The 24488-nt window shown below is 42.3% G+C and overlaps 2 protein-coding genes across 4 annotated transcripts; one reads left to right on the top strand and one right to left on the bottom strand.

The window, feature by feature from the left end:
* Positions 1-1271: 1271 nt before the first annotated feature.
* On the top strand, positions 1272-8469 carry LOC133125307 (uncharacterized). The gene is made up of 6 exons (XM_061237133.1): positions 1272-1338; positions 4807-4950; positions 5655-5915; positions 7166-7267; positions 7637-7717; positions 8175-8469. The coding sequence occupies exons 1-6, from the start codon at positions 1272-1274 to the stop codon at positions 8240-8242; spliced, it is 723 nt and encodes a 240-aa protein (XP_061093117.1). The 3' UTR covers positions 8243-8469.
* Positions 8466-13918, bottom strand: LOC133125301 (uncharacterized). Of its 3 annotated transcripts, XM_061237126.1 has the most exons (6): positions 13595-13912; positions 13109-13390; positions 12571-12870; positions 11138-11362; positions 10151-10285; positions 8466-9724 (listed from the first exon to the last, which is right to left on the bottom strand). In XM_061237126.1, the coding sequence occupies exons 1-6, from the start codon at positions 13653-13655 to the stop codon at positions 9588-9590; spliced, it is 1140 nt and encodes a 379-aa protein (XP_061093110.1). In that variant the 5' UTR covers positions 13656-13912; the 3' UTR covers positions 8466-9587. The 3 variants fall into 3 exon arrangements, with proteins under 3 accessions (XP_061093110.1, XP_061093109.1, XP_061093108.1); XM_061237125.1 differs by lacking the exon at positions 8466-9724 and having other exon boundaries at positions 10157-11101; positions 13595-13918; XM_061237124.1 differs by lacking the exon at positions 8466-9724 and having other exon boundaries at positions 10157-11362; positions 13595-13918.
* Positions 13919-24488: the final 10570 nt, after the last annotated feature.

Genomic DNA, 24488 nt, shown 5'->3' with positions numbered 1-24488 from the left:
TGTAACCTGCACCCAACGTACGGCCTTTCCCTGTCTTCCAACACGGTTATTTCATTTCATTTTATTGGATCATGGGACAAACCTACTTCATTCCTTTATTCGGAATCATCAGAAGAAAAAAATATGTAGTGAAATATTTCCTCTGGAAAACGCACGTTTCAAGGTTCTAATATACGCTTGTCATTTCTGTGAAAAGATGGCACTAGTTTAGCCCAACTACGGAATGAAATGTTTAGGCTATTGTCAATTGATGAAACGTTTACCAGGATCCACGTGGATAGTTATTTAAAGTTTAACATGTGCTTCGAGATATTTTGTGAATGCGGCCAGTGTTGCAAAACAATGAATGTAACTGAAAATACGCTCGGAACTAAATAGGCATTAAGCATGCTTACGTTAACTTTTTCATGAAAAAGTTATTATCGGACATATATGAAAAGAATAAATCAAGATATCTATAATTCAATTTTAACTTGTCAAGATTATATTTTGAAGACACTGATCGGAGTGCGGGGCGGCACGGATGGTGCAGTGGGTAGCACTGCCGCCTCACAGCAAGGAGGTCCTGGGTTCGAATCCCCGTCGGCCAGGGCCTCTCTGTGCGGAGTTTGCATGTTCTCCCCGTGTCTGCGTGGGTTTCCTCCGGGTACTCCGGTTTCCTCCCACAGTCCAAAGACATGCACGTTAGGCTGATTGGAGAGTCTAAATTGCCCGTAGGTATGACTGTGTGAGTGAATGGTGTGTGTGCCCTGCGATAGACTGGCGACCTGTCCAGGGAGTATTCCTGCCTTTCGTCCAATGTATGCTGGGATAGGCTCCAGCCCCCCTGCGACCCTGATCAGGATAAGCGGGTTCAGATAATGGATGGATGGATGGATGATCGGAGTGCTAACATTGTGGTTTTTAGAACACATGCGAGGTATGGGACGCATATAGCCAATAGAGACAGACACAAAGCCAACCCAAAATGGAGGCCGTTAAAAAGTTATTATCGGACATATATGAAAAGAATAAATAAAGATATCTATAATTCAATTTTAACTTGTCATGATTATATTTTTAAGACACTGCTCGGAGTGCTAACATTGTGGTTTTTAGAACACATGCGAGGTATGGGACGCATATAGCCAATAGAGACAGACACAAAGCCGACCCAAAATGGAGGCCGTGAACGTGGCCGCTTTCTGAGGGTCTGTGACGTCATGGAACAACGCCCGTCCTTGGTCCTTTTTCAGTCACGTGCTCCGTTTTCTTCTTCTGTTCTCTGCAGCATGGCAGCTGGGGCCCAAATTCAGCTCGCATTACTCCCGCTCACTGGTCTTCACCGTCTCCGACAACGTGAGTGCGCTTCCTTCACCATGTGACGGTTTCGCTCAATCTCTCTCCGCCCATTGACATGACCATTTCATTAATTGATGCTTAGTAGCTGGTGTGCAACACATTAGCTGTAATATAGCATATGAGTTGTATGCTAATATGTGGGGTCAGTTCTAGCAAATGCGCAGAATGTTTGGGCATCAAAAATATGATCAAATAGGCCCTGGTCCTTATCTTTGTTGTGCAGGTAGCAGTTGAAATTGTACTTCCGTCTAGGGTCTTTCAGCGCACTTATCCTTGGTTATGGGTATGCAATTTGCAATTTGTTCTATGTCGCTCTGGATAAGAGCATCTGCCAAATGCCATTAATGTAATGTAATGTAAAAATTAACCCTCATATCATACTTTCCACTTTTAAAGGAACAATAGGTATTATTCTTGTGTTAAAACATTGTTACAAGACCATTGTAAATCCCTTCATATCATTGAAAAAGGCTCACTGACATGTTGACTCACCCTCTGCCTGTGTTCATAGTCCTTAAATTCGGGTTTCAAAATATGCATTTGACGAGCCGGGACTATGTACAAAAACATTGTACAGCTGTACAATAATTCAGGCTCATTGGTTAAAAATTGGTTCTAATTGTCACGGCCAATACCGTTGAAACGTCAGCACGTTTACAGAGAAGGGGGAGGGATAAACAGTGTTGTGGTTTGAGCATGTTTGTTGCTGCAATTTCTCTCTTGACTAAAGTCCAGAATTACCTATTAATTAAACCTTTAATTTTTGCATGTGCTTTCGAGACCTCATTCTGCATTCTGCTTTAATTGCATCTTTATTCAGGAATTACCGTCACTGGTTTGGCAAAAATGTGTCTTCATTTTGTCCACATTGCAAAGTACATTATACATTATGGATAATCTAAATATGCCAATGATATTTCATAAGTCTACAGTAACTTCACTACCATAAAACTGTGCAAGTCACACTACAAGTCAACTTCATCAAAGCTACAGAATGTTAATCCAGACATCCAGAGAGTTTCTTGAATATTGTAATGTATAAAGAAATGTTTTAGGTTTTTTTTTTTTTTTATGTTAATTTTGTTGAATTGTTGAACACCTGTCTTCATGAATGAAAATAGAATACGTGCATTGAACTGGGATTCAGAATTGAGAGAGAGAGAGAGAGAGAGAGAGAGAGCAAATGGCTGTTCATGGTCTCCTGTTGGCCAGGCGTCAGTGCTTCACTTCTACCTGTAACAGTTTCACATCCTGTGCACTATGAGGAACATGAATACACCACACCATTACTTAATTTTGACCTCATTTCCTGCAAGACACACAGTTCAACACACATTTTCATTTCTCTGTTCAGCTCCCTACTGGACTCATATACACTCTATTAGAGTTGAATCCACACTGTGTCGCACCTGTTTCTTCAGTAACATGGATCTAAATCCCACCGAAGCTTGCCCGTCTGGAATGGTTGAATCCATTTCCTGGTGATTGAAACTTCATCTAGTGGGGGCTTTTCATCTGTAGCAGAGACCATCAGTGTCGGGCAGTAGTTTAACTTCACTTACATTTTGCAGCAGTTTGCTGGTAGGTCTAACCACATTCAACCTTGTGTAATGGTTGTAGTAGTTACACTAATGACTTTTACTGTCATTTTGAGGTCTGGGTAACCACAAGAACTACTTACTACTTTAGCCCTAAAATATACATTATATTTTACACATTAATATATTTAATATATAGATATACAGTATATTAACCCCTATGAGCAAAAGCTAGGTATTCTCACTCCTGTCTCTCTAATCCTGAGGAGTGTGAAGTTGCTCACGGGCAACCTGGGATACACACACATGCACACAGACACGCACACAGACACGCGCACACACACATGCACACACACACGCACACAGACACACAAGCAAATGTAAGGTTCAGAGTGATGCACTGATGCGGGTGTGTTACAGACAGAATCAGCCTTGTGGTTGTTCTATCTGTTTCTATTCAGGCTGGACGGCTTTGTGAACAGTGCGGATGTATGCTATGCTAACTGTGAAAATAGCAACAGCCAGCCCTCCGCCTCCTAACCCTTACCCTCCCCATTTCCTGCTCTATGAGCCCTAGCAACAGGAGTGTTCTTGCACCCTGGCTGGTGCGCTTAATCGTGTTTAACAACTCAGCTTGTGTCCTCCTCTGGGCCTGAGACGCCGAGTGAATTAGTGTCCAATAGGCCCTGCTGAATCGCAGTCCAATGTTCAAAGACAGTTTTTTTTTGTTTTTTTTTTGTATGCTCCATGTGTCCTCCAAAGTCATCCATCCATCCATTCATCCATTATCTTAACCTGCTTATCCTGAACAGGGTCGCAGGGGGGCTGGAGCCTATCCTAGCATACATTTGGCGAAAGGCAGGAATACACCCTGGACAGGTCGCCAGTCCATCGCTGGGCACACACACCATTCACTCACACACTCATACCTATGGGCAATTTAGACTCTCTAATCAGCCTAACCTGCATGTCTTTGGACTGCGGGAGGAAACCGGAATACCCAGAGGCAACCCACACAAACACGGGGAGAACATGCAAACCATGCAGAGAGGCCCCAGCCGATGGGGATTCAAACCCAGGACCTCCTTGCTGTGAGGCGGCAGTGCTACCCACTGCACCATCCATGCCGCCTGTGACAAAAGATTCTTGGGACTAATGGACTGGTTGGGGATGGATGGATGGATGGATGGGACTGACTCCCGGCTTATGGGCTGTGGTCCTAGTTTTTGTTCCACCTGTTCGACCTCTCTAGCTTCAGTGTTCAGACATGACATCCCCCCCCCCCACCCCCACCCCCACCCCCCCACACACACACACACACCAAACCCACACACACCACACCCACATTTGAAGTAGTTACACTACAAGAATAGAGAAATAAGAATGCTTGACACTTTCTTGTACGTCACTCTTGATAAGAGCGTCTGCCAAATGCCAATAATGTAATATGTAATGATGTTGAGTGGACCCATTACACACCCCAGCCACAGCTTCGATGCATGAGTATGGATTCTCTCTCCACTGCACGCTATTTACAATTTGTGAAAAGACACATCTTTCACATTATGAGTCTGTGTATCTGTGCACAACATGGTAAGTCAGATTTACTTTTATTCTAATGTTTATTTCCATTTAGAACTGTTTTCTTATGAATTGGCAGCCGTGAGCATGTATGTGAAACACTTGGGCTTCACAGTGAAAGTGTTGCAATGTTGCAAAAGTATTATCATTATTAACTGAATTTTATTATTATAATCATCATCAAAGCCACTAGTATGTTTTTGTTTTGGAAAGCCCTCTTCAATTAGTATGAGAGAATGCAAATTAAATTTGTTTTGAAAATAGTCGTTTTCAGTAATGATGATTTCTCATTAAATGAACTACATCTCAATTACCAAGTCATATTCCTAATTTATTCCTAATCCAGCCATGGCACAGAGCGCATCCAGAGAGGTCAGACGAGTTGGGGACGCCGTACTTTTGCACCCTGCCAGGACAAGAGGAGATATGATAGATGCTCGGTGGATAAAAGCAAACAACCGGATTTCTAACTCCGGGTGTGGGAGCAAATGTGAGATTTTGGGAAACAGATCACTGCTAATAAAAACAGCCGATAAAAGTGACACAGGAAATTATACAGTGGAATTGTTTAACCGTTCTGGCCGTAGGATTTTGAAAACCGACATTGAGCTCATCATAATAGGTATGATTTTTGAAAGTTAATTATCTTAATTGGGGCTAGTTATCTTGCCGCCTCCATTCTTACAGATGACTAATACTGAAGAAATGAGACATGGCATTACTGTGATATTTGATTGCACCTTGCTCTTTAGACAAAATGCGAGGCGGGAATAGTGATATATATTTTTACTGTCCTTATGTAACAGAAAAGGGCAAATAACCACAATTATAAAAAGACCCCGAGAACCAAGATAGAGAAAAATAACCTTGAGATTATTTTTAAATAGCATTCATTTGAGTAGTATTGGCTTCCCCTTCAATGCAAGCCGGCACTAATGTTGCAGCTCAGGAGTGTGTTGCTTGCCGAGTGATAATAACTTGGTGTTGACCACATCAGTTTCCTGTTTTCAATCCTGAACAATGCAGTGTGCATGCAGGCTACAGCCATTGTCCAAATCAGGAGTAGAAGATTCTTCTGAATTCACATCAAATGTTGTTTTGTTTTTTCAACTGAATTTCCCATCGCCATGCATCACTGGCCTACGTTTCCACCTGTGGTTGTAGTTGTGGTTGTTTGTTCCCATGTCTTTTTAGACGCCGTTTCCCAGCCAGAGATCCGCTCTTCCTGCACGTTAGACGGACATACCCTTCTGGCCTGCTCAGTAGACAGAGGGGACCGCGTCAGGCTGCAGTGGATCGGTCTGGCGAACCTGTCCCATCTACCCCAGCAGCCAGCGCAGACCATGTCAGGGCGAACCCTCTACCTGTTGGGCAGCACACCTGGTCATGTGGTCTGTGTGGCAGAAAATCCCGTCAGCAAAAAGTCCAGCAGGACCACTGTCCGAAGGTGCAGAGGTACAGCTCACACCCAGAGAGCTACCGATGTGAATGCTAACTGATATCGCAACCCGGTAGCACGTCGGTGTCGAAAATGCCGCTGGGTCCAGAATGGTTTAATCCTTTTTTTTGGCAACATCTGTGGTCACAAAAATCTCTTTTCGTGGTCCATATGCCAATGTCCATTAAGAGCTAAGCTATTACAACTGTTGGAGCACATTGAGAGGTAGCACATTTTCAAGAAAACTGCCCAGAGACAACCAAAAATATTGTTTGTCATGGTAATTTTCAGCCACATGTCAAACCTAATTTTATTAATGTTTTTTTACATTTTACTTAATACTTGGTGTGCTTGTCGCATTCCGCTCCACCAGTGTAAGATAGCATATACCTGCAGAGGAGTAATTTCACAACGCAAACACGATATTGAACAAATATGAAATGAATGGGTGAGTGCTGATGTTACCTCTGCTAAATCACTGTGTGTTTCCATCACCATCGACGGACGAAAAGAGAAGGCACAGAATCCTGGGATGCTTGAACAGTGGTATATTTCTGTGGACAACCCTGCTCTCTCCGGGGCTGTTTGTACAATTTAGAAATGTGCTGTTTGCTATGGATGCGGGGCCGGAATGAATGCATTCTCTGCATTGGATCATAAACAGATCTGTCAGTTCTGCAGCCCAAATACATTGTCAATAATACTACAACCCAGTCATGCCAAAATGTGCTATGGGACCCATCTGATCCAGGCTGAAAACACACTTAATTGTACATATTGCACTTATCACAGAAATGGCTTGATGACCTGTACAATGTAAAGTTTTGTGTTGAATCATTGTTTCAAATCCCTTCCTATCATTGAAAAAGGCTCACTGACATGTTGACTCATCCTCTGCCTGTGTTAATAGTCCTTAAATTTGGGTTTCAAAATATACAGTTGACGGCCAGACACTCTGTACCAAAACATTGTATAACAGTAGAATAATTCAAGCTCATTGGTTCAAAATTGGTTCTAATTGCCACAGCCAATGGCGTTTCAACGTCAGCATGTTCACAAAGAAGGGTGAGGGATAAACAGTGTCGTGGTTTGAAGGAGTTTGTTGCTGCTATTCCTCTTGAGCGTTAGATGTCTGAAATTACCCATTGTACCTTTAATTGTGCATATTGCACTTGACACAGAAATGTACAATGGCTAGTATGGAGGAGATAAAGATGTCTGTTGTTTTCCCCTAACGCATGTGTTTACCTCATTTAAACTAACGCAGGTCGCATTCCTGCGTGCATCGCGTGTGGGCTGCTCTTCAGTGTTCTGGTATGTTCCATGGCCTGGCTGAAGTTATACAGATCGCCAACAAGGCACAGTGTAGGTCAGTAGAAGATTCACATTTATTATAATAATAATACTAATTATTATTATTATTGTTGTCTGTGCCTATATACGTCTTATCCATTGGCTTCCAGGCACAGCAGAAAAACTTGAAATGTATAATTACACGTGAAAATGCCGCACATTCAAGTCAAAATAGAACATTTATAAAACATTTTCACAGCATAGTACGCTATCACAAAATTAAATGGCAATTGTCAGCTATAATTACTGATTATGGGTTATTCAGCAATGGGTCGTTTGGTTGTTGATCCAGGTAACCACACCGAAACAGGTATAAATAATGATCGATTTGAAGGTGCATTTTCAGAGATCCGGCAGGTCTTCATTTTGTTGGCCTCTTTTTCAGACACAGAGGGGAACATCTACCTTACCATGCAGGGGTTCCAAGAGAGGAGACCTGAAGTGGAGGTGGACAACAACATTTACGGTAACAGAGCTAGTGAATTACTGAATGAATATGCCCTGTGGTGTCTCGCGAGCTCAAAAACCTCAGCCTATGCCTGATGCATTTATTTGAATTTGCATTATAATGTGACGAAATTGTGCACATTTCATCATCACTATTTGCAGATACATGTAGACTTCTTTCTCTGCACTCACACTCACTCCGTAGACCGGAGTGGGACAGATCTGCAATGCGTAGATTATAAACAACCTTGAAGCGCAGGTTTTGTTATTGCTGGTTATTCTGAAGGCTAAAGTGGGGGATAACAGAGTGCTGTATCTTTGTTTATTTGTAGGCTCGGCTACCTTTTGATTAAAACGGATTTCTAACGGATACATTGAATTTATGATGTAATATGGTGAAGCTGTGTGTTACTTGCTAATTGTTTAGTCAGCTTGTGAACAATTAAAACTTATTTTAATGTTTCTTTACTTTCCAGTTACCTGTGCATCTGTACAAGCCGTCCTGGCAGACACAAGCAAAGTGACACAGAAAACTTCTCCCTGAAGTTATTGAGTGTAAAAACAGAAGCAAAAAGGTTCAAATGAGCATATCTGCTGTATATCCATGGCAACACTGCGATAAACTACATTCTTAAAAGGGATGTTATTCTGCAATATAAAAAAGTTCTATATTTGGAGCCCACCATCTGACTTCTGAAGAATTCTGACTACAGTCATCGAAAGCATCCAACAATCTGTGTTAATATGAACAAATAAACATTTTGACATTGATTTTGAAATCTTTTAATCACAGGAATCCTGTCACACATCACACACATAACATAATCACAAAGGCTATTACAACTGCAGGCTCAGCAGTTAATTTCTAATTCTGTCCACTCACCTAATCTAAAAACTCATTCCATCACAAGCATGCTATCTGTTAACCTGTATACATCATATATTTTAATGCACTGCACTACAGTTATCAGATCCTATATTCTCCCACAGGATTCCCTGGCACAGCTGGCCATATTTTATTCCAGGTAGTGAGGTGGATCAGTGCACGTGGGATTAAATTATTCTTGCTCTCGTGCGATGTGACAGCAGACATCACCCTGACCACTCATTACTGGGTTTGCACATGCAACTACATCAATACTTAATGGTGTGAGTGTAGAAGCCAGTATATATGCCATTACACACACACACACCCTGATGGTATTCTCCCACTATGGAACACACAGACGCACACACACACAGACACACACACACCCTGATGGTATTCTCCCACTATGATACACACAGACGCACACAAACACACACAGACACACCCTGATTTTATTCTTCCACCATGGAACACACAGATGCACACACACGCACCCTGATTTTATTCTCCCACCATGGAACACACAGACACACTTCTTTCTTTTTTTGTTTCCCACTCTGGAAATGGCAGCTGTGTTTGCCAGCCTGACCGCCCGACACAGTGAGTCCTTCCACTGAGCAGCCAATCAGCTGAGCTGCATGCTGAACGGAGGGGATGCTGATTGGACATAGATGCTGCTGACTGGCACAAGGGGCTTCCGATTGGCCAGTGGGACAGCTGATTCTGAGCTGTTGATTGTCGAGAGTGACACCTAATCACAATAATATTTGAAGTGTCATACCTAATAAATTCTACACTAACTCTTCTTCACCTGCCACCACTACAATAACATGCTGCCCAGACCATGTCCACATTCTGGAATGTCCAAAAACGTGCAGTCCAGTTTGACCTATATTGATTTTTGGATTTTCTGTGCTACCATATTGTAGCGCTGGCATGCTCACTTGCATGCAGACAAACAAACACACACTGGCAGGATGGGAGTTCATTTTGGCCCTGTGGCTACACTGCCCCCTGGAGGTCAGGTCGTGAAGGTTGACATTTCCAGTGGGTCGGTGATGCAGGAGTAGAAGTCATCCTGGTTCCCCAGCATAGAGGGAGGTCGCGGCTGAAACTCGTCCGTGTCAGTCAGCTCGTAGATCTGAACCTCCATGGTAACTAGCATGCAAACACCACAAGGGCAGGGTCATACAGAAATCACATTTTCACTTCAGCATTAGCTTGCCAGTAACCTCAGACTTTCTTAGTTTCAAGTTTCTTCAAAGGTACAAATATTCCATTGTCTCTGTTTCAGCAATAAAATTTACTTTAAACTCAGGAAATGGAAAAGGTTTCCTCATAAAAGCTGAGGGCGATTTTAAAATGACTGTACATACTGTACAAGTATTATGCAACTATACCTAAATATATATGTGAAAGAATATCAAATAATAGAACAGCTCTTTTTACGTCAGTCCCAGTTTTACTCAGTGCAGTTATCCAGCTAACTCTGGATTAACTGCACTGACACAGGCCCCTGGTCATTTACAGTAGGAAAAACAGATGAAACATGAAACAGAAAAGTATAAAAAGGTAAAAACTCACCCAGCTGGGGGCTTTGGCTTTGGCCAGGCCTCTGTCTCTGCTGATGTATATAAAACCCCACCAGGGACAGGATGAGCACAATGCCCAGAGAGCAGAAAACCGCAAGGATGTATGTTGTGCTGGGTACTTCAGGAGCTTTTCGGAATCACAACAAGACACACTCATTATTAAGTAAAAGGAAGTATTATGCTACAGGGCAATTTCACTGATACTTCAAAAACAACAGCAACAAAAATAACAATAATTATAATACTAATGAATGTAATTGTTATTACAACTACTATTCCTACAAAGTGCATTATAATTAAAGCATTAGAAATGTATGTATACAACTTTTTTCACATTTATGCTCCACTGATACTCCCTTTCACACGGAAGTAACAGCCCAGGAAAGTCCCATGTTTGCTGTTGGTATGAGAGAGCCTGCGTTATCCGACCCGAAAGCCCGATCCTGCTCACGTCCTGCGACTTTGGTGGGATAGACACGGCCCCCGCTTCAGTATGAAGGGGGGAACACGAGTTACTCGCATTGCCTGTAGTGTAGTGGCCAAGCTATATGACTGGGACCCGTAAGGTTGGTGGTTCAAGCCCCAGGGTAGCCACAATAAGACCAGTGCAGCTCTTGGGCCCTTGAGCAAGGCCCTTAACCCCACATTGCTCCAGTGGGGGAATGGGCCCTGCCTAGTCTAATCAACTGTAAGTCACTTTGGATAAAAGCGGCAGATAAAATAACTGTAATGTACTTGACCCGGGATTCAAGGCGTAAATACACAAGTAATGGACACGACACATGCACACAGGACTTACCTGCATGCGTAAACGACACAGAAACACAGGACTTACCGGCACACGTAAATGACACGGAAACACAGGACCTACCTGTGCACGTAAACAACACAGAAACACAGGACTTACCTGCACACGTAAACGACACGGAAACACAGGACCTACCTGTGCACGTAAACAACACGTAAACACAGGACTTACCTGCACACGTAAACGACACGGACACACGCCTCTCAGGGTACTCCTCCAGCACACAGAGAAGCTCTCCCGAAAAGAAGTGCAAAACCATCTTTTTGTTCTCCGGGACGCCCAACCCCAGAGGGTTTCCATGTAAGATCCAGCGGGTGCGCACCCCCGGGTTCACCAGGCAGTGGAACTCCGCCGTCCCATCCAACAGGCAGCGGTGCTCCACAGAGGGCCGTGGTACTGAGGGGGGGAGAGGGGAGCACGTTGGGGAACTTACCGTGTGCACCTTGCTGTTCGTGGCTCTGGGTGTCTGATACTCTATGTCAGGGATGGGCAACTCCAGTCATTACATTACATTACATTATTTGCATTTGGCTGGCCTCCGTATGTTGTATAGGAAGAACCTGCAGTCACCGCCGCAATGTTCTCGGAGAGGGACAGTCTGCTGTCCATCACCATGCCGAGGTTTCTTGCACTGGGCGATGGCGTGAGTGTGGTATCCCCGAGGGAAATGGAGAGATCCAGGTGGGGAGAGGTATGAGCAGGGAACCAGAACCAGTCCTGGTGTGTATGCAGGATTAACTCCAGTCCTGGAGGGCCGGTGTGTGTGCCGGATTAACTCCAGTCCTGGAGGGCCAGTGTGTATGCAGGATTTTGCTGCCACCAGTTACCCTGGCTCAATCAGCTAATTAGTCACATGCACCATGACCGATTCACTCGTAAATCAGACCAAGATAAAATGCTACAAGACAAGAACATTCATCAGCTGCTGTTTATATCACGGAACGTGGCTATGAAATGACAGATCATGCAAATGATTGGGGTGTTTAAATAATCAAGAGCAGAAGTTGTACGAGCAGATACGACCCGTCTTGCCCCATCCCTGTTTTATGCAAATTGTACCTTATCTGACCTGTGTTCTGTACCTTCAGTATACACTATTTCTCTTTGGGTAAAAGCATCTGCCAAATAAATGTCATGTAATAAATTGCTAAAGGGTTTTTTTACATTTTTTTTCAGACATTGCGACTATATTTCTGTGGTGATTGTACAGCATAAACTATATCCTTATCTAAAGCCTTATCATTTATTTTACATTTACATCATATAGTGAAAGCAGTGCCTGTGGGGTCATGATTCACCATAGCTAAGCAGGAGATGCATACTGTACGGGTTGCATTGCATTACTCAAAATTGCATATTGCAATGTTTGCGCAAACCCTATTGTATGAACAATTTAATATGGAACTGCTCTGGATCCATATTTATCAGATGAAAAGTGCATACCACGGTCATTGGAACAACCTACAGAACAGGTTAGATAAGGCACAATTCCATAAGTAGTAAGGTCAGGAACTACAGTACAGAATATAAATACAAATGCAGCAGTCCTAGATTAAACTGTGAAGTACAATGCGACACTTCATTGCATCGTAAAAGTACAGTACCTCTGAAGACCAGCTGTGCTGTCCATCGGAGCCTGAGATCCCCTTTGGAGACCTCCAGGGTGTAGTTCCCTGCATCCTCGCTGTGCACCCTGTCCAGCCAGCACTCTCCTGTGGGCAACATCCTCAGGCGACCCTCAGGCTTCTCTGAATACACAGGCCTGGATTGGTTGAGCTGAGCAACCACCAATCCGTTTTTTTCCCACCTTGCTTCAGAAATCATGGAGAGTCCTGTGAGGTTTCTCCCAAAGACAGCTACAGAGCCGCCCAAATCTCCGTGCACCTCATGGAACCCTTTTAGGCCTGCGGAATATAAATGGATGAATTCTATCTTCTCAGCCACTTAGCAAGGTTAATCTTGATTTATAGCAAACAGGACTACTGGATAGCTGAACTGAGTAAAACCCGATGAGCCCTTCCAAATAGGGAACATGGACTGAAGTAAAAAGAACTGTTCTCGGTTTTACTAAGCACAATTATCCAGCTAACTCCATCACCCGGCTTTGTGAAAAAAAACCCAGAAGTGGACACTAGTGCTCACATGTCAGGATTATAGTGATCTCAGTCTTGTGTGCTATGCCTGCCGTATCAAACTGCTCCAGCAGGTACGGTCCAGCATCTGTCTCCTCAAGCTTATCCAGACTCAGTGTCCTGTTCTCATTAAACGCCAATCTGTCCACATACCGGGGATCCACATCATTCCTGTCCCACCTGAAAATGTAGTCCCCGTTTTTTTTTAACGTCACGTCAGAGTTTTTTTTCAGCTCTGTTCTGAGAGGAAAGATCACAGATTCTCCCAGGAATTTTTTTAAAATGATGCGTTCTGCGATAAAAACAAAATGAAAATACTTGTTAAGTACGACTACTGTGGTTTCATGACACTAATCACAAACAATCAGTAGGATTAAACTTAGTTCAAGTCTTACAATTCTGTAGATGGCACTGCATTAACAATTCTGTAAACTGAATGATACAATCTTTCACAAAATTGTAATCATGGTATGATGTGCATATAATTAATACATACCAGACAAAACGTCCTGAGCAATCCAGATGAAATAATACAAGAAATAGTATCTCCAACCCATCTCACAGCGGCAGGTTGAGCAGTCAATCTGCGTACGTCTCCACTGAATTGCCTTCGACTGCTCTGAAACCCCACATATTACATTGGGTTCTCGGAAGAACTGATACCACGTAACTGCAGGTAGGAACTAAAAGTGTGTATGGTAACTGTGACCAGTGGCCTCACGCACAGAATGACATGTATGGCTAAGTTCACAGGCTATACCTATTTCTGACGAAACTACTGCCGATAAGGTGATGACAGTTTTCACTCATATCAAGATTTGCCAATGAGGTAAGAAAATCTCACTTCTCAAACAAACAGTACCATAAAAGGAACTAACACACGTGTTTTTTTGCTACCTCAAAGTATTGATCCTCTGACTGTATAGGCCTATGCTGTGATCTGGGGGGGAAACTACACCAAGAGTAAGATAAAACTGGCGACAGCAAGAAAGGGTGTCTCATCTAAGTACCACCAGGAAGTGAATGTGTGTACAAATAGCTTCTTATTTCCTCATTTGTCAAAGTGGAAAACCCAAGTCACCGCAAGAGGTATTGGGATGAAATTTCCAGTGACACAGTACATTAAATTATTGGCATTTGGCAGACTCTTATCCAGAGCGACATACAGTTGATTAGACTAAGCAGGGGACAATCCTCCCCTGGAGCAATGCAGGGTTAAGGGCCTTACTCAAGGGCCCAATGGCTGTGCGGATCTTATTGTGGCTACACCAGGATTACAGCCACCGACCTTGCGTCTCCCAGTCATTTACCTTAACCACTACGCTACAGGCCGCCCCCGGTAGATAAAGAAACGGTTATGATTGCAGGCGAAAATAACTGAATTTATCTCAAAAATGTATTTAAATTGCAAAGGGGCCATGGTTGAGCATAAAACAAAATTTGTACACCATTCACAACAAGAAACCATTAGAGGAAGCATACTGCTTAGCTAGAAAATTAAACAGTTGTACAATTGAATGTGGGAATATAGAGGTCACATCATACTGCAGGGGAATTGATATGCTATTATGACAGCCTTCCATACGTTATATACATTTTGACAGTGGGGAGGCTAACTAAATAGCTAGATAGCTAGATAGCTAACTAGCCAATGCCTGTCATGTTTCTAACATACCTGACTAGTTGGGAGACTAATCTTGGGAGGTTTGGATCGTTAAAGGGGTAAAGGTGTTCTCAGTCACCTTGTCACCTTGTTTTAGATGGCCCTGCTGTTACGTACTGCAGTGGTGGTAAATGAGTCATCAGGCCAAAACTCACTCACTTTTGGCACAGGGTGTTTTTGTTAAAGGTCAGCGTGGTGACGGGCATAACTAGCAAAGTACTGCACAGAGGGGTTTGTGTCTGAAGTGCTTGGTGGAGACAAGTAACGGATCTCAGACCCCCCTCCCCTCACCCACCGCTGTTAGACAGGAAGTGAACGTGCTGCTGCTTATTTTAGGTCTATCTACCAGCAAAGAGAGGAACCAATTGTTTAATAAGGGAAGCAGAAGCGTGAAAGCAGCTGTGCTGTGTGACTTCCTAGCAGGTGTATGCAACTACCTCCCCCCTCTCTGTGCCCCTCCCCCCCCTCTAGGCCCATCCCTTCCTTTTCCATTACATTAATGGCATTTGGCAGATGCTCCTATCCAGAACGACGTACAGTTCATTAAACTAAGTGTGGCTCTGTAGTCCGCACATTTGATTTTTGGACATCTTGGTCATCTTTTTACGTTTACATCCATATTGGTATGGGCAGGATTGTATTCAGAGCCCCCACATATTACTTTTTTCTTTGTACTTTTGCATTCTGACCGTATGTGAAGTAAAATGAAAAAATAATACTGATGGCAGGTTGGCCATGAAGATTGAGATTCTTACTTGAATTCCATTCCTTGAGGCATATTTGTACAGCGACTGAAATTCCACACATCAGCATGACAAGGACCTCCATATTGACACACTGCTTCATTTCTGGACCAGATGGTCCTGTCCCTTCAGATACAAGTTCAGTTAGTCCTCAGTATGTCTTTAATCATCTCAATATAATTATAGATTAAATAGGTGGACTGGGGTTATCACTAATATACTGCATGTTCACAATATACTGTGATATGTGTCTGAATAGGGCAGGTATGAGCAACTCCAGTCCTGGAGGCCGGGCAATTAGCTGCCTTCAGTTACCCTGGCTCAATCATCTAATGAGCCATATGCACCATGACAGATCTACTCATAAGATCCTATCATAGATAGTTCTGCAAGGAGATACAGAAGGTCTAACCCTTTCAGAACCTTTTTGTCTAAGACTGTGGTAATTGCTCAAGGCAAGTTAAAGAGTTAGGGAAGTTATTTATCACTGGGATGACAACACATAATTTACCTTCACAGGAGAGGGAAGAGGTCTCACTCTGTCTGCTGAAGTTGCCGATTTTCTGAGTACAGGAGATGTTTCCGGATTAATATTTCAGAGCCAGGTATTTCCAAGTGTGATTGGAGACGGTCCGATGTCCCTGGTTCTGGATACTGACCCTCCACTCGTACACGGTGCCAGGCCCATTTTCTCCTGCACAGTGAAACATAGACACCTCCAGTGTGCAGACAACAAGCTCTACCACTGGAGGATCTTCGAGAGAAAATTACACTTCACTGTCACAAGTAGCTGCATAGTAGTACACAATTTACACAATTCAACATCAGTATTAGCATGACAGCATTACTATACACCTCACAATTGAAGACTTACCAATCACAATCAAGTGAGTGCTCTCATTCAGTTGTAAGATGCCATGGTTGTTGTAGGAGTTAACCATATATACCCCACTACAGTTTCTCCCGACATTGTGCAGTTTGAGTGTCCCATTGCGGAAAACCTCCACAGATGATTTCATAGAACGATCTGTCTTGGCTACAGGCACATTTTGATGTCTCCACTGAATATCGGGGAAATAGCTTCTTTGTGACTCACGCAGATGTAGGTACACGTCTTCTCCTACTTTACCATACACTGTTTGACCACAGCTCACTCCTGTGTAGAACAAAATACATTATTATATTCTTATCTTATCTTAAATCTAACATGTATAAATATCTCAGGTTGCATGAACATACGATTTTCTGTCAAGACGATGATCACATCTGTTGATCTGTCAGTTTAAATTGAGTTCTAATCTCTATTTACTTGCAATATAGTACAATGGTAAATCCGTTGATTTGGTTCTAGCATTTAGCTACATCATCTAACATTTCAACTACATTTCTTGATGAAGGCATTAATGATGGTCAGAGACTGTTCTTGTGTCCCTGTATGATATGGTTTTACCGTGATCTATTCTGTGTGAACTAGTGTTGGTGTATACGGCCAATTAGCTCACTTACCCTGAGTAATTGGTGGAAATAAAAACCTGCAAAAGCATGCTATTTATTCAACCTAAGTAGTCTTTTTGCCCTCCAGGACTGGAATTGCCCACCCGTGCTGTAGGGTTTTCAGCGCACTTGTTCCTGGTTCTGGTCCTCAGATGTCACATCTACAGGAAACATTTTTAACACATTATATTTATATTTATATTCATAGAAATGTAGCAGTTAATATACCCCTGGGGTCAAATCCAGGAGAGGGTTTAGCATAGGCTCTAGCATTATAATTTAACATTCATATGAAAAAGATATATTGCAGTTAATTGTTTGAAATATGATTTATTTTCAAAATCACATTCTACATACAATATATACAATTTTCAATGCATTGCATTCATTGTAAATCAATAAATCAGTAAATCCTGAAATTGTGTCCGGGATTCTATTTGAAGCTGGGCCTCGGATAATAGCCGGGGGCATGGTCGTTTCGGACAAATGAAGGCCGGCCCCCAAATACAAGCCGGGGTAATATTGCCTACCAGTCGGGCTATCAGTCCATGAGCATTAGAAGACATTGTTTCGATTTAACTCAATGAAATAAAAGAGCTCTTCTTAATATTTTAAATTGTTGGTTGGTTTAATAGTGTTGCCAATGAAAAGTCGTTGTCCTACACCATGGGTCTCCAACACGTTGCTCTCAAGCTACCAGTAGCTTGCCAAAGGCTGAAGCAGCATACATTTAAACACAATTGTTGCCGCGAGGCATTACAGCCTACGAATTTAATGAAAAGTAAATCAGGCAAAATTAAAAATTAACTCAATTTAGGCTACTTGGCTACGCAATAAGGTGTCCATGTATTTACAGCACAGTGCACGTTCAATGAATGAATGAAAGCGGCTGCCTTGACTCGCAATAAACCGACGGGTGGAAATCCCGACACTCTTTCAACAGCATAAAACTTAACAGTGAACCATCAAAAAAAACCCAGATTTCAGTACCCATCAGTCCCAACAAACAGTCAAAAAGTAAATTAAAATCAAAACCAAAGCGAAAATCTTTTGATAGCCTGCTCCAAACGAAACGCATGTCTCACAATAAAATGCACTTTGGGAAAAAAAGAACTTGCTGTTATCTACGCTAATTTGTTATTGTTCATGAAGGCGTGTCTGGCAACTTGGTATTTTATGAAGACGCATCTATTTCGGCTTTCATTAATGGTTTAGTTACTCAAGTTGCGTTTCTGAACGGTTACAGGAAGTGTTGAACAGTGTTGGCCCACTTTAAGTGTAGCCTTGTACTTTATTTCTAAGAATTAAATTCTAAAACAGAAGCCTAATAAGAAATAAAGGCTTGCCTCGAATACATGCCTGCCCCAAATAAAGGCCTGTGCTTTGTGCAGCCTAAGTAAATAAAAGACCCCGGCCACAATTTGAGGATTTACGGCACCTTGCAAGAAAAGTATTCATACAGTCAAATACGCTGCAAAAGTATTTTAGTCATGACATAAATGTTCTAAAACAGTCCCCTATTTTATTTAATGTTTTCACTTTTACATTTTGGTCATCTATGAAACAACATGCTCTACCACTGGAGGATCTACGAGAGGAAATGACCACTTGTTTACACATCTATGGTCAGTGAATACTGACACATTAAGGGTTACAACCAAACATGTTTGAAATAACTCCTTACAGTGTCATTGGTTTCCTCCATGACATAAATAAATCGAGGCGTCCAGAGAAGTGCCGCTTTAATTTGCCCTCCATTTTTTAAGCTAGTGACTAAATAAATGGCCATACGTTTTTGAACTTCTGCGCAAACTTTCTCTGTTGGGTATACAGCAAATACTTGTGCTCCCATTAATTTATGAAATTCACCATCATTATAAACAATACAGTATTTCGCATCCTAGTCGAAGACATACCTGTCACAACCAGTTGAGTGCTCTCAGTCAATTGCATGGTCCCTTTGTCATCATAGATTATAACAGTATAGTCTCCTCTGTGGTTTCTACTGACAATGTGCAGTATGAGTGTCCCATTTTCAAAAACTTGCACAAATTAAGAGGTTTTGTTCTCTTTGCTATAGGTACATTTTGATGTATCCACTGAATATCATGGAAAGACCATCTGGGTGACTCCCGCAGATGTAGGTACACACCTTCTCCTACCTTACCATACACGGTTTGGCCACAGCTCTCTCCTGCATAGAAAAAAAACAAAAACATCATTTTCTCATCTTCTTAAATCTAGCATCAAATCACAATTTCCACCTCGGGTTGCAATCACCTGATCTTTCAGTGCAGTGCAATGAAAAACAAAAAAAAAAATCAAATTTTAGCCTTTTATAAATAATAACAGGACATGGCATACCGGCCTCATAGATGTAATTCAAATGACAGTGCATTCTTTGTAATTATTGTTTTAGCTTAAGTTATCTTTAGTTTACATACTTTATTTTATGTTATTTATGGCCATTAAAAGTTAAAGCAGGGAAGAAAATAATTGTTTTACCTGAAAATAGAGACAGCAACATACAGCAGGTGTGAAATGCTCGGACGCCCATTGTGATTGCATCAACAATGCCGTTTTCAGAAAATACAAACCCACGTGTATTTAAAGCAAATCGGCGGTGGGACAAAGAATCTTGTGCTCTAGTTTCACTTCAAACTGCCTGTTACACATGAGGCCTATTTGAGCTGCATATTCAGAATGATCATTGCCAAAGGTAACGTTTTGGCATACTTAACTCAGAATGTCATTCCGCAAATATGTTATATAAAATGATTTAATGTCTTTGGGCGCACGTTGATGATGTTTTTGCATCGTTGAGGGGTGGGTAAGCAGTTTATGACATAAATGTAATGTTGGGGACTGGCGGAGAGCCAGGAGTGACTAAGGGTAATCCCTTATAAGCGGACACGCGAACGTGTTCGCCACAAAGGAAACAGAAAAACGGCTATAGGAAAATAAAGCGATCCTTAAAAACCAGGGCGAACAACCTAACCAAAATGAGTGCTAAAAGGCGAGCACTGAAAACCCGAGACCGGGGACCAAAATAAAAGTACTACCTAGTATAAAACACTAGGCAAGCAAAAATAAAGAACCTTGAGACGCAGCTCAGGAAAAAACAAACCAAAATACAAATTGTCTGAGAAACAACTTGACTGTGATGGAACTGATCCCACTTGAATGGACAGTTCCTTTGACTTTGATCTGTTTCAATGAAATAAAACCGAGACATTGGCTCTCCTCACAGTCTGTGGCTCACTGCTAGAACCGTTGTCTACCTTTGTGGACTATTTTATGAAAACGTATGCCATTACTTTCCATCTGGAACAGACACCGCCATTTACTGGATTTAATACCTTCTGTCGTCGCATTTGTGCCTCAAATTTTACTGAAGAATGCTGAATTACGAGCAGCTGTCAACCACTCATCACTAATAATCAGAATGTGAATTTTCTCTTTAGGCCACACTGCAGGCTTTGACCAAGCTTGCACAGGGTGGAGTAGGAGGAAACACTTTCACATGGGGGCAACATGGCTCAGGCAGTAAGAGCAGTCGTCTGGCAGTCGGAGGGTTGCCGGTTCGATCCCCCGTTCGGGCTGTGTCGAAGTGTCCCTGCGCAAGACATCTAACCCCCAAATGCTCCTGATGAGCTGGTTGGTGCCTTGCATGGCAGCCAATCGCTGTTGGTGTGTGAGTGTGTGTATGAATGGGTGTATGAGAAGCATCAATTGTACAGTGCTTTGGATAAAGGTGCTATATAAATTCCAACCATTTACATGCAGCATCAGTATGCAATCCATGGGCACCCAATTGACCATGGCTTGGGTATTATTCAAATGTATTTATTTATTATTTTAAATGATATTTTCAAAGGCCTACCTAAACATAACATCTAAAAGATAGCATGACATGGCAGTTGTGTTGTTGGAATGTTAGGGACAGTTGTGGCCCTACTGTTCAAGAGGCTCTAATGAGTAAGACTGAATCTGAGCTTGTTGCCGTTTCGCAAGACTATCCTGCTCTGATCACCCACCCACTGTGTGCTGCCTCAGCCAATCAACGCGCTTGAAAGTAGCCCGGCGCCAGGCAGCCAGTTTGGAAGAGACAGGAGAGAGCCGCGATGAAGACATCTCTATTTACTATTGTGTTTAGCTCAATGCCAGTTTATCCTAGTTCGTAGTTAGTTATGTAGTTAGTCGTGTGCGTAACGGAATAAAAGTACGCATTTCCCATGACTCTTGCTTCGTTTAAAAGCAATGCTACTGTTTATATTCGGTGAGGTATCCTGAAAGCCGTTGTTTAATTCGCGATTGTACAACGTAACGTTATTTTCATTATTGAGAGAGTTTGCTGATTAATATGACGCTTTATGGGATTTGTGCACATTGTAACGTGTATAGTTTAGACGGAATTCACACCATGTGTTGTATTTAGTATTTAAATTGAGTGGCTATCGGTGGTGTAATAACTACATGCTGGCTAACTTCCAATTCACTTGCGCAAGATTTTCCGTCAGTTTGTATAAGGCAGAGTGATATGCTATTTAGGTATCGTTTGAGTATGTTTATTTATGTACTCGTAGCTAATCCATATATAGCCAGCAAATGGTGTGTATATGTATTATATTTGTTATTTAATTTAAGAAGCCGCATGCGACACAGCTTAGGCAGGATACATGCAGTTTATTTCGGTCTTGCCATTGCAACAATATTAATCAAAGTGCATTTGGATTGTATAGATGACACATTTATGTCCACAGTTAACAACACACTGTGTAGTAATAGCAAGAACATAAATATTAGCAGCTGTTGTTGAAACCGGATATTTATGCTGATTGTTAAATATTCTGTTTTCCTCTAGACCACACCCACATCCAAACCCCATCCTTTCCGCCTGCCATTAAACTGGTCAAGAGAAGTCCTGCCTCGTTCTGTTTTGACTGACACACCGTGGCAACAGCAATTACACCTGAGCCTATATTCACTCACCTACACATAACATTCAAACAAACTTTTTATGAATGTCAACTGTCCATTCCATAATGTATGAAACCCCAAGTAACAACAGCAAACAGCACTGCCAGAATATGTTCATATTCAATCCAAATCACTGTGTGAGTGTGCACGTGTCTGTGTAAACAATGGATTCATAGAGCTTACATAACCTTCAAAGATCATGTAGCAAGGATACTGTTTGCAGCTTGCAGTGCAGAGGTTAATGGAGTGTGTGTGTGAGGGGCGGGGGGTATTTCAAAAATCAGGATTGCTGAATTAGCTGGATAACTGCACTGAGTAAAACACACAAAGAAGGATTACTGAGTTAGCTGGATAACTGCACTGAGTAAACCCCACAAAGCATGATCACTGAGTCTGCTGGATAACTGCATGATGTAAAAACCAGAGCAGCTTTACTTCAGGGAATGTTCCAGTGTCATGTGGCTTCTTGGTTTTACTCTGTATATATGTCAGACACAAATGAAATGAAAAAGGAGTAATCATGCAACATATATCCATCCATCCATCCATTATCTGAACCCGCTTATCCTGATCAGGGTCGCAGGGGGGCTGGAGCCTATCCCAGCATACATTGGGCGAAAGGCAGGAATACACCCTGGACAGGTCACCAGTCCATCGCAGGGCACACACACCATTCACTCACACACTCATACCTACGGGCAATTTAGACTCTCCAATCAGCCTAACGTGCATGTCTTTGGACTGTGGGAGGAAACCGGAGTACCCGGAGGAAACCCACGCAGACACGGGGAGAACATGCAAACTCCGCACAGAGAGGCCCCGGCCGACGGGGATTCGAACCCAGGACCTCCTTGCTGTGAGGCGGCAGTGCTACCCACTGCACCATCCGTGCCGCCCATGCAACATATAGCCATAATAATTATCTTGATCATTCAGGTGTTTGTAACCTTGTGAGCCACTGACTGTGTGTCTTCCTGCCGAGCAGATGTTATAAATACACACAGTTGCATGACTGGAGATAAATTGTGTAGAGTAAGGGTGACCACCATGAAAATAAGCGGGCAACTTTTTCTGAACTAATTCAGCATCAGCCCTAACACAAACACACACACATACAAACCCTCCCTCAGACACGCACATACAAACCCGCCCACACACACACACACACACACACACAGGAGAGGAGTGAAGAACCTCTTAACCACAAGGTAGCCAAGCGCTGCTCTGCACAGGGCTGTAGAAATCTCTCCTGTCACTTCTCCACTGTTCTTACAGAGAAAGCATGCTATTTATTCAACTATATGGTCATTATGGTTTTGACAACTACTACTACAACTACTATTGCTATGACGATGACTACTACTACTATTACTACTACTACCAGGACGACTACTACTACAGCTACTATTGCAATGACAGCTGCTACTACTGCTGCTCCTACTGCTACTGCTACTGCTTCCACTGCTACTACGAGGATGACTACTACAACTATTATTACGATGTAAGTAGTAGTAGACTACTACTACTACTGCTACTACTACTGCTGCTGCTGCTGCTACTACTACTACTTCTACTAGTAGGACTACTGCTAATAATTATAATTATAATAATAATCATGAGAAGAAGAAGAAGAGCTGCCCAAATTAATTTTCCAGTCATAACCACACAGTTGTCACCTGACAAGACTTCAGCTCATTAATGCGCTCTCTTTTTTAATGTGCGTAGCCCTCCATGACCATGGTGTCTATGTGGGTTTAACTCAGATAAACAGGAAGCTAGAAACCAATTTCCTGTCAGAAGGAGGACTTATTTCTTTTCAACCTTCAATTAAATTGTATTTGTATCATGCATTTAACGGAGAGACTGTCACAAAAGAAGACAATTAGGCAAAAAAAACCCTGATTCGAAGCAAAAACTCCCCTTCAAATGAATATAAAAGGGCAGTGTTTTTGCAGTGTTTGAGTAACGGTCTGGGTCCTCTACAAGAGGAGTTCTCTCTGCGATCACATGGGTTATGCCAGTGATCAGTAGTCAAGCCCTCTGCCAGTTCATGGCTGACACAAGGCGTGCTGAAGTATCTAAATCAAATTACTTGGGTGGCACATCAATGGCCTTGATCAGTAGTCTTGGAGGTGCGACCTGTGTGCAGCCTAGATTTATTATTTAAAGGACGTGGCAATTGTGTATGCAATGTAATGGGAAAATTAATTAATATAATTATTTGGGTGTTTCATCATCACCAAGTTCAATAGCCCAACTTAAGACCAGGGCCCTGTTCTACAAAGCAGGACAACTGAGTTAGCCAGATCTGGACGATGGACTGAAGTAAAAAGAGCTGTTTCCGAAACTTGCCCTTTTTACTTTGTGCAGTTATCTGGCTAACGAACTGGAACAGGCACCAGGTCTGAAACATTTACATTTTACATTTTAGTCATTTAGCAGATGCATTTACTCCAAAGCGACTTGCAAGTGCATAAGCTCTTCAACATGTTAAAAACATCAAATCCATC

Source organism: Conger conger, chromosome 3, assembly GCF_963514075.1.
Source record: "Conger conger chromosome 3, fConCon1.1, whole genome shotgun sequence".
Taxonomy (NCBI): Eukaryota; Metazoa; Chordata; class Actinopteri; order Anguilliformes; family Congridae; genus Conger; species Conger conger.
This window is presented reverse-complemented; position numbering and strand designations above follow the sequence as displayed.

What these genes read in the sequence shown, in the direction of transcription:
- LOC133125307 (XM_061237133.1), top strand. Translation starts at nt 1,272, where the DNA reads ATGGCAGCTGGGGCCCAAATTCAGCTCGCATTACTCCCGCTCACTGGT. An exon ending in TCTTCACCGTCTCCGACAAC is followed by an intron (nt 1,339 to 4,806) that starts GTGAGTGCGCTT and finishes TTCCTAATCCAG; the next exon opens with CCATGGCACAGAGCGCATCC. An exon ending in GCCAACAAGGCACAGTGTAG is followed by an intron (nt 7,268 to 7,636) that starts GTCAGTAGAAGA and finishes CCTCTTTTTCAG; the next exon opens with ACACAGAGGGGAACATCTAC.
- LOC133125301 (XM_061237124.1), bottom strand. Translation starts at nt 13,655, where the DNA reads ATGGGTTGGAGATACTATTTCTTGTATTATTTCATCTGGATTGCTCAG. An exon ending in TGCTCAGGACGTTTTGTCTG is followed by an intron (nt 13,391 to 13,594) that starts GTATGTATTAAT and finishes TTTTTATCGCAG; the next exon opens with AACGCATCATTTTAAAAAAA. An exon ending in AGCACAGCTGGTCTTCAGAG is followed by an intron (nt 11,363 to 12,570) that starts GTACTGTACTTT and finishes TCCCCCCCTCAG; the next exon opens with TACCACGGCCCTCTGTGGAG.